Here is an 11,052-nt window from a genome sequence, read left to right on the forward strand (position 1 = left end):
CTGGTCCTCTTGACCTTTAGTACTGTATTGACCTCTGGTCCTCTTGACCTTTAGTACTGTATTGACCTCTGGTCCTCTTGACCTTTAGTACTGTATTGACCTCTGGTCCTCTTGACCTTTAGTACTGTATTGACCTCTGGTCCTCTTGACCTTTAGTACTGTATTGAGCTCTCGTCCTCTTGACCTTTAGTACTGTATTGACCTCTGGTCCTCTTGACCTTTAGTACTGTATTGACCTCTCGTCCTCTTGACCTTTAGTACTGTATTGACCTCTGGTCCTCTTGACCTTTAGTACTGTATTGACCTCTGGTCCTCTTGACCTTTAGTACTGTATTGACCTCTGGTCCTCTTGACCTTTAGTACTGTATTGACCTCTGGTCCTCTTGACCTTTAGTACTGTATTGACCTCTGGTCCTCTTGACCTTTAGTACTGTATTGACCTCTGGTCCTCTTGACCTTTAGTACTGTATTGACCTCTGGTCCTCTTGACCTTTAGTACTGTATTGACCTCTCGTCCTCTTGACCTTTAGTACTGTATTGACCTCTGGTCCTCTTGACCTTTAGTACTGTATTGACCTCTCGTCCTCTTGACCTTTAGTACTGTATTGACCTCTGGTCCTCTTGACCTTTAGTACTGTATTGACCTCTGGTCCTCTTGACCTTTAGTACTGTATTGACCTCTGGTCCTCTTGACCTTTAGTACTGTATTGACCTCTCGTCCTCTTGACCTTTAGTACTGTATTGACCTCTGGTCCTCTTGACCTTTAGTACTGTATTGACCTCTGGTCCTCTTGACCTTTAGTACTGTATTGACCTCTGGTCCTCTTGACCTTTAGTACTGTATTGACCTCTGGTCCTCTTGACCTTTAGTACTGTATTGACCTCTGGTCCTCTTGACCTTTAGTACTGTATTGACCTCTGGTCCTCTTGACCTTTAGTACTGTATTGACCTCTGGTCCTCTTGACCTTTAGTACTGTATTGACCTCTGGTCCTCTTGACCTTTAGTACTGTATTGACCTCTGGTCCTCTTGACCTTTAGTACTGTATTGACCTCTGGTCCTCTTGACCTTTAGTACTGTATTGACCTCTGGTCCTCTTGACCTTTAGTACTGTATTGACCTCTGGTCCTCTTGACCTTTAGTACTGTATTGACCTCTGGTCCTCTTGACCTTTAGTACTGTATTGACCTCTCGTCCTCTGCGTTGTGTATTTATCTTCAGAATATTCTTACAACCCTCTGTGGAAAGGGTTCTAACTGGAACCAAAAGGGTTCTAACTTGAACCAAAAGGGTTCTAACTGGAGGTTCTAACTGGAACCAAAAGTGTTCTAACTTGAACCAAAAGGGTTCTAACTGGAGGTTCTAACTGGAACCAAAAGAGTTCTAACTGGAGGTTCTAACTGGAACCAAAAGGTTTCTAACTTGAACCAAAAGGGTTCTAACTGGAGGTTCTAACTGGAACCAAAAGGGTTCTAACTTGAACCAAAAGGGTTCTAACTGGAGGTTCTAACTGGAACCAAAATAGTTCTAACTTGAACCAAAAGGGTTCTAACTTGAACCAAAAGGGTTCTAACTGGAACCAAAAGGGTTCTAACTGGAACCAAAAGGGTTCTAACTGGAACCAAAAGGGTTCTAACTTGAACCAAAAGGGTTCTAACTGGAGGTTCTAACTGGAACCAAAAGGGTTCTAACTTGAACCAAAAGGGTTCTAACTGGAGGTTCTAACTGGAACCAAAAGGGTTCTAACTTGAACCAAAAGGGTTCTAACTGGAGGTTCTAACTGGAACCAAAAGAGTTCTAACTGGAGGTTCTAACTTCAACCAAAAAAGGTTCTTCAAAAGGTTCTCCTATGTGGACAGCCGAAGAACCCTTTCAGGTTCTAGATACAGTAGCATCCCTCAATCATAGCCCTTGTAGCTAAAAAAGCTAATTCAATGAACATTCTCCATTGAGCGTGTTTTTTAGTCCAAGAAACCAGCCCTATAAAGTTCAGTTGCCTTTGTTTGTGTTAATAAATTATTTCCATCTCCTGACGCCACAGGTACCCCCAGATCCTCCCCAAGCCCTCTGCCACGGGGGCCATCACCCTGCGTTCGCCCCCCACCCTGCTCATCACCAACAGCCCCATGAAAACCCACCACGTGATCCAGCCCCAGCTCAGCTCCCACGTCAACGTGGTCAAGATGACCGCCATCTCCCTGACCCCGAGCAACACTATCAGTACCAGCAGTAAAAGTATGGTCCTCAGGCCAGCTTCAGCCTCGGCCGGGGTGGGAACCACCACCACCTTTACCACCATCGCTGCCCTAGAGGAGGTCCAGCAACAGGGACAGAGCCAGGGAGGCCCCACAGCCACCCCACAATGCCCTGCAGTACGGCCTGGCGCCCCAGTCTCCACAGTGGCTCCTGAGGCCATCATCACTGACAATAACCCGGGCGTTAACTCTGATAAACTGAGCACCATACAGAAGTCCCCCGGTGGGTCCAATCGTCCAGAGAGGGCCACTGAGTACCGAGCGTCCAGCGAACCCTCGCTCCTGGTCATATGCTCCCCAGGACCTGAAAGAGTTGCCGCCAGGAGCAAAAGCTACCCTTCCTCTAGCTCCCCTCCCACCTCTGCCACCAATGCAGCAACTATTAGGGTAGAGACCAAGCAGGACAGCAGCACCGCCAACTGTCACCAAGAAAGTCCTTTTTATCTGACTGTTGTGCCCTCGGCCAATCGGAACACTCCTAGCATCAGCGGAAAGTCCTCCTCGTCCAATGGCTTATCGGCTGTTAGCCTACTGTCTGCTAGAGACTCCTCCCCCTGTGCGTCACGTTCTATGAGTCCCCAGAAGCGAACCGGCCCTGGTCTGGATTCCTCCCACGTAATCCCTGTGAAGCGTGTCTTCATCTCCCAGCAACCTTTGGGTGTGACCTTTGACCCCAAACCAGTGGTTACCGCCGCTGTCAAGAGGGTCCCAGCCAGACAAAGCACGCCGGCCCGACCGGAGAGTGCCCCCTGTCGAGTGACGGTGAAACAACACCTAGTGCCCACGCAGGTCTTGGCGCCGTCTGACTCGCCCATCGCGAACGCAGAGATCTCCTCCTTCTCCTCTCAGACTGTCAGTGTGAAGCCCCAGTCCTCCTCGTTGCTGCTAGTTAAACAGGAAGACCAGTCCTCTCTAACTCTACGTCTCAGCACTGTCAGCAGTCACACCAGCAGCACTGAAGCCTCTGGTACAACCACCACCGCAGTGTCTGAGCAGCAGCAGCAGCAACAACAGCAACAACGGCAGAAACAACAACAGCAACAACAGCAACAACAGCAACAGGCCTTACTACAGCAGATCACAGCAGGGACAGTAGGAGCACAGCAACACTCTGTCTCTGCGATGGCAGTAGAAGCACAGCAACACTCTGTCTCTGTGATGGCAGTAGAAGCACAGCAACACTCTGTCTCTGTGATGGCAGTAGAAGCACAGCAACACTCTGTCTCTGTGATGGCAGTAGAAGCACAACAACACTCTGTCTCTGCGATGGCAGTAGGAGCACAGCAACACTCTGTCTCTGTGATGGCAGTAGGAGCACAGCAACACTCTGTCTCTGCGATGGCAGTAGGAGCACAGCAACACTCTGTCTCTGTGATGGCAGTAGAAGCACAACAACACTCTGTCTCTGCGATGGGGAACATGAAAAGCACAATGTTGGAAGAGTCAGCCGCAGGATATGTGGAGGAGCTGCAGAAACAGGCCTTCACTCAGACCGTGAGTGCTTATTATGACCCACTATGGGTCTCTATGGGTCTCTAGTACATGGGTCTCTATGGGACTCTAGTACATGGGTCTCTATGGGTCTCTAGTACATGGGTCTCTATGGGTCTCTAGTACATGGGTCTCTATGGGTCTCTAGTACATGGGTCTCTATGGGTCTCTAGTACATGGGTCTCTATGGGTCTCTATGGGTCTCTAGTACATGGGTCTCTATGGGTCTCTAGTACATGGGTCTCTATGGGTCTCTATGGGTCTCTAGTACATGGGTCTCTATGGGTCTCTATGGGTCTCTAGTACATGGGTCTCTATGGGTCTCTATGGGTCTCTAGTACATGGGTCTCTATGGGTCTCTATGGGTCTCTAGTACATGGGTCTCTATGGGTCTCTATGGGTCTCTATGGGTCTCTATGGGTCTCTAGTACATGGGTCTCTATGGGTCTCTAGTACATGGGTCTCTATGGGTCTCTAGTACATGGGTCTCTATGGGTCTCTAGTACATGGGTCTCTATGGGTCTCTAGTACATGGGTCTCTATGGGTCTCTATGGGTCTCTAGTACATGGGTCTCTATGGGTCTCTATGGGTCTCTAGTACATGGGTCTCTATGGGTCTCTATGGGTCTCTAGTACATGGGTCTCTATGGGTCTCTATGGGTCTCTAGTACATGGGTCTCTATGGGTCTCTAGTACAGTATATCAGGCTAACTATTTTTCATTTGTGTAGTTTACCATCGTTTGTTAAAGTGTCATTCCACGATATTATAACAATTGACCGGACACATTTCTTATTAAAATGTCATTTGATGTTTTTTGAAATCATCCTTGTTGGGTAATACCAATAAAACATTGTCCCTGCTCCTTTTGATTGTCAATAAAGTTATGTTCTATTTCATTCTGTTCTAGATCGCAGCAGACCACACCAAGCAGCAGGCCCTGGGTTCTACCGACCAACACCAACTCTCCAACATCATGTCCCAGACCTCAGACTCCTCTGATCAGTTATCTGGCCTTCACCAGGAGATGGTGGACTTTGCCTCCTCAGCCTCCCAGCACGGCTCCACCATGAACCAACACCAACTCCCAAACATCATGTCCCAGACCTCAGACTCCTCTGATCAGTTATCTGGTCTTCACCAGGAGATGGTGGACTTTGCCTCCTCAGCCTCCCAGCACGGCTCCACCATGAACCAACACCAACTCTCCAACATCACGTCCCAGACCTCAGACTCCTCTGATCAGTTATCTGGTCTTCACCAGGAGATGGTGGACTTTGCCTCCTCAGCCTCCCAGCACGGCTCCACCATGAACCAACACCAACTCTCCAACATCATGTCCCAGACCTCAGACTCCTCTGATCAGTTATCTGGTCTTCACCAGGAGATGGTGGACTTTGCCTCCTCAGCCTCCCAGCACGGCTCCACCATGAACCAACACCAACTCTCCAACATCATGTCCCAGACCTCAGACTCCTCTGATCAGTTATCTGGCCTTCACCAGGAGATGGTGGACTTTGCCTCCTCAGCCTCCCAGCACGGCTCCACCATGGACTACTTCTCCTTTAACGATGACGATATGACCCAGGACAGCATAGTGGAGGAACTGGTTCAGATGGAGGAACAGATGAAGCTGAAGGGCCTCCAGCCGTTGTTCAGTAGCTGTGTGGATAATATCTCTCTCCAGGGACAGCCTGGGGGCCCCCAGGGGCCCATCCTCAACACTCACCACCAGGAGGATAGTTCCTCTTTCTACCAGTCTGCCCATAGCAGCATTACCCCCATCCAGACCCCTACCCTGACTCCAACCCCTACCCCCACGGAGATGACTCTCAGTGGGCACGAGCTGACCAGAGAGAGCCCCTGTTGCCATCACAGCATGGCCCCTATCACACCCGTGGAGGGGCCTCTAGGAGGACGACACACCCCTATAAGCGCTCTGTCTAACTGTTCTAGCGGCATCCCTCCCAGCCCGGTGGAGTGCAGGAACCCGTTTGCCTTCACCCCTATCAACTCCAGCATGGCAGGGGGTTACCACAATGCCTCCGTGGTGTCTGTCTCCTCCAGTCCCATCAAGCCCATGCAGAGACCCATGGCCACGCACCCTGATAAGGCTAAACTCGAGTGGATCAACAACCGCTACAACAGTAGTGGTACTGAAGCTACTGGAGGAGTCGGAGCAGGTTCCGGGTCCGGGTTATCCATCTCTAACCACAGCCTTGGTGGACTCCTGCCTAGTTACCAGGATCTAGTGGATGACCATTTCCGTAAGCCGCACGCCTTCGCTGTCCCGGGCCACAGTGGCCAGTCTTCCCAGGCCCAGTCCAGACAGCGGGACGGCAGCCATTTTGGACATCTCACCCCCATCTCTCCGGCGCAACAGCAGTTGACCAGCGTATCGACCACACCCACCAACACGGCAATCAAACAGGACGAGAGCTTCGCTGTGCCCGCCCCTTTGGACAGCAAGGGTGGAGCCTTGTCATCAGGGGGCGGGGCGTTCCGTTGCCGTAGCGTCAGCCCCGCCGTGAGTGACATGACCTTCAGCGGTACCGACACAACCCCCGACGCCGGCACTACCACTCGATTGGTTGTCTCGCAGTTTAGTTCCCCAATGACCTCACAGGAAATACTCATCATTCTGTCCAACAGCCAATCGGTGGGCGGCAACCTCCACAGCATGGCCCAGCGCAGCCAATCGGTGCCCTTAAACATCATGATGCAGAGCGTTGTGGAGATGCAGGGCATCCAGGGACAGAACCAGAGTAATGCCACTAAGATCACCAACGTCCTCCTGAGTAAGATGGACTCTGACGTGAACGACACTGTGAGGGGCCTGGGCATCAACAACCTCCCTTCCAACTATACCGCCCGCATGAACCTCACCCAGATGCTGGAGACCCAGTCTCAGAGTCAGACTGCCCCTGGGGGAGATGGAGGAGGAGGGGGGAACGCCCACCAGTCTCAGCTGCAGACTGTCATCTCCAGCCCTGCCTCTTTCGAGCTCCAGCAGCACGGGGGTTATCTCACCAGTACCGGAGGAGGCGGTGGGGAGATGAGCTTCAACCAAGCACAATCAGGCCCTGGTGGTGAGGATGTGGACCTGGAGCTACAGCAGATCCAGGAGCTTCAGGAGGCCTCAGGACAGCTCCATCTCCAGCTACTACAAACCCAGGCTAGGCTGCTCCTGAGTCCCCAGCTCCTGAGTCCCCAGCTCCACACTCCCCAGGCCCAGCTCCAGAGTCCTCAGCCCCAGCTCCACATTCCCCACACCCAGCTCCACATTCCCCACCCCCAGCTCCACATTCCCCAGGCCCAGCTCCAGAGTCCACATACCCAGCTCCAGAGTCCCCAGCTCCAGAGTCCCCACACCCAGCTCCAGAGTCCCCACACCCAGCTCCAAAGACCCCAGCTCCAGAGTCCCCACACCCAGCTCCAGAGTCCCCACACCCAGCTCCAGAGTCCCCACACCCAGCTCCAGATTCCCCAGCTCCAGAGTCCCCAGCTCCAGATTCCCCACACCCAGCTCCAGAGTCCCCAGCTCCAGATTCCCCACACCCAGCTCCAGAGTCCCCAGCTCCAGAGTCCCCAGCTCCACATTCCCCACACCCAGCTCCAGAGTCCCCACCCCCAGCTCCACATTCCCCAGGCCCAGCTCCAGAGTCCACACACCCAGCTCCAGAGTCCCCAGCTCCAGAGTCCCCAGCTCCAGAGTCCCCAGCTCCAGAGTCCCCACACCCAGCTCCAGAGTCCCCACCCCCAGCTCCACATTCCCCAGGCCCAGCTCCAGAGTCCACACACCCAGCTCCAGAGTCCCCAGCTCCAGAGTCCACACACCCAGCTCCAGAGTCCCCACACCCAGCTCCAAAGACCCCAGCTCCAGAGTCCCCACACCCAGCTCCAGAGTCCCCACACCCAGCTCCAGAGTCCCCAGCTCCAGAATCCCCAGCTCCAGATTCCCCACACCCAGCTCCAGAGTCCCCAGCTCCAGAGTCCCCAGGCCGGGTTCCAACTCCTCCAGCCCATCACCACCCAGCAACAGCAACAACAACAGGATGAAGAAGACAAGGCACAACAACAGCTAGACTTCAACAGCACTGTCAAAGACCTGTTAGGTGAGGACGGCCTCAACGTCCACGCTGAAGGCCTCAACCCTAGCTCTCAGCTGGTTGGTCAGGTGACCTCGGAACTCAACGCCGCTGTGGCGTCCGACTTCACCGACGACATCAGGCTGACCTCCGACCTCTCCAGTAGCATCACAGACCTGAACACGTTGGACGCCGACCTCCTGTTCGATCCGTCCAATCAGCAGCAAGAACAGTACGAAGACGCCACACTGGAAGAGCTGAAGAACGATCCTCTGTTTCAGCAGATATGTAGTGATACGGTGAACTCCTCGTTCGACTGGCTGGAGTGCAAAGACCAGCCTACTACCGTAGAGATGTTGGGCTAATGATGTTATTGTGTGTGTGTGAACGAATTGAAGCTCATTCCCTTATATAGTTTACTATGGGTCTTTGCCTATTGGCCCTAGTCAGAAGCAGTGTACAATATAGGGACTAGGGTGTGTCAATTCAGATACAGACTGGCTTGAAAATAAATACGTATATTTATGGGTTTTTGTTTTTTTAATTGTTTTGTCAGGGGAAGAAAGAAACTTCTGGACTCTCGGCCGTTTGTCCAGGGAAAAGTGCCAGCCTAACCTGGAAATCTCTTTTATTGTTAAGATATCTGAGTCACAATACATTACCACTTAATTTCACCTTCCTATGAAATCATCAATGAGTATATTTCAAGTGAGTGAAGATATGGTCCGGGAGACGTGGTCCGGGAGACGTGGTCTGTGAGACGTGGTCTGGGAGACGTGGTCTGGGAGACGTGGTCCGGGAGACGTGGTCCGGGAGACGTGGTCTGTGAGACGTGGTCTGGGAGACGTGGTCTGGGAGACGTGGTCTGGGAGACGTGGTCCGGGAGACGTGGTCTGTGAGACGTGGTCTGTGAGACGTGGTCTGTGAGACGTGGTCCGCGAGACGTGGTCTGGGAGACGTGGTCCGTGAGACGTGGTCCGGGAGACGTGGTCCGTGAGACGTGGTCAGCGAGACGTGGTCTGCGAGACGTGGTCTGCGAGACGTGGTCAGTGAGACGTGGTCAGCGAGGCGTGGTCAGCGAGACGTGGTCCATGAGACATGTTCTGTGTCTGAAATGCCACCCTAGGGTTCTGATCAAGAGTACTGCACTATATGGAGTAGGGGTCCATTTCAGTGGCAGACTTGTTATAGGGGGTAGATTTCCCAAGGTACAGTATAATGAACATCACACAGTTAAACCATATCTTCCTATGTTGTGTGTACTCATTCAATAATGCAATAGTTTTATTCAGAAATCATCTAACACATAGGACATCTGGCGCAAAATCACACAATCACATAATCACATAATCACACTCACATAATCACACAATCACATAATCACATAATCACACTCACATAATCACATAATCACACTCACATAATCACATAATCACACTCACATAATCACACTCACATAATCACATAATCACACTCACATAATCACACTCACATAATCACATAATCACACTCACATAATCACACGATCACACGATCACATAATCACACTCACATAATCACATAATCACACTCGCATAATCACACTCACATAATCACACTCACATAATCACATAATCACACTCGCATAATCACACTCACATAATCACACTCACATAATCACATAATCACACTCGCATAATCACACTCACATAATCACACTCACATAATCACACTCACATAATCACATAATCACACTCGCATAATCACACTCACATAATCACATAATCACACTCACATAATCACACAATCACACGATCACATAATCACATAATCACACTCGCATAATCACACTCACATACTCACATAATCACACTCGCATAATCACACAATCACACAATCACACGATCACATAATCACATAATCACACAATCACATAATCACATAATCACACTCACATAATCACATAATCACACTCACATAATCACACAATCACACGATCACATAATCACACAATCACATAATCACATAATCACACTCACATAATCACACTCACATAATCACATAATCACACTCACATAATCACACAATCACACGATCACATAATCACACGATCACACAATCACGCGTTTGCTGTAGGATGTAGTATCCTGTTTTAGTGTTTCAAAAGTGAATCCAAACAGAAAAATACAACATTCCAAGACAACTTAATAACGAGCACATGACATGTTAGCAGTAAATGTGCCTGCCATGTCCAAACACTGAAAGGGTAGCATCCACAAGCTACCAGGTGCTGAATTTAAGACATCTCCATCATGCATCATATTGAAACCAAATCAATGGCATACTGGTTCATATCTGAACAGTTTAAATGTCAGTCTATATATGCTACTTGTACTGTTCAATTAGGAAGAGAGGGATTTTAAAGATGAGGAAGAGGAGCTGGATTCGCTAGTGCTGGTAGTCTTATCTGGTGAAGAACCAATATGACACTCCTAGGAAGGGAAGCAACAACAAACATGGCTGCCTTATTTTCCAATCTTCCAAGGCCTTACGCCATCCCTACAGACAGACTGTATATAATACTATATAGTAGTACATAGAATCTGCACATTCTAGAACCGATGCTATAATTCTAGAACCGATTCTATAATTCCAGAACCATCCAGAGCTTCACCATTCATATCAAGGCAGCTGTTTAAACTCTGATAATGTTTTCAATACTTTTTTCCTTATGATTCTCTTTTTATTTGCGGTGTCACTTGAGGCATCCATCCTGTATAAAAACAAGCCAAGGCAGTGCACTATGTAGGGAATAGGGTTCTATAGGGTTCTGGTCTAAAGTAGTGTACTATATAGGGAATAGGGTTCTATAGGGCTCTGGTCTAAAGTATTGCACTATATAGGGAATAGGGTTCTATAGGATTCTGGTCTAAAGTAGTGCACTATATAGGGAATAGGGTTCTATAGGGTTCTGGTCTAAAGTAGTGCACTATATAGGGAATAGGGTTCTATAGGGTTCTGGTCTAAAGTAGTGCACTATATAGGGAATAGGGTTCTATAGGGTTCTGGTCTAAAGTAGTGCACTATATAGGGAATAGGGTTCTATAGGGCTCTGGTCTAAAGTAGTGCACTATATAGGGAATAGGGTTCTATAGGGCTCTGGTCTAAAGTAGTGTACTACATAGGGAATAGGGTTCTATAGGGCTCTGGTCTAAAGTAGTGCACTATATAGGGAATAGG

General features: G+C 49.8%; 1 protein-coding gene across 1 annotated transcript in view; it reads left to right on the top strand.

Moving 5' to 3' along the window:
* Window positions 1-9,220, top strand: part of LOC110502581 (DNA-binding protein RFX7) — a 41,100-nt gene extending 31,880 nt beyond the window's left edge. The window contains exons 10-11 of the mRNA XM_036934519.1: window positions 2,042-3,749; window positions 4,656-9,220. Coding sequence (XP_036790414.1) covers window positions 2,042-3,749; window positions 4,656-8,198 — 5,251 coding nt within the window. The 3' untranslated portion in view covers window positions 8,199-9,220. The remainder of the gene's footprint in view (window positions 1-2,041; window positions 3,750-4,655) is intronic.
* The last annotated feature ends 1,832 nt before the right edge of the window (window positions 9,221-11,052 follow it).

This window comes from Oncorhynchus mykiss, chromosome 2 (assembly GCF_013265735.2).
Source record: "Oncorhynchus mykiss isolate Arlee chromosome 2, USDA_OmykA_1.1, whole genome shotgun sequence".
NCBI lineage: Eukaryota > Metazoa > Chordata > Actinopteri > Salmoniformes > Salmonidae > Oncorhynchus > Oncorhynchus mykiss.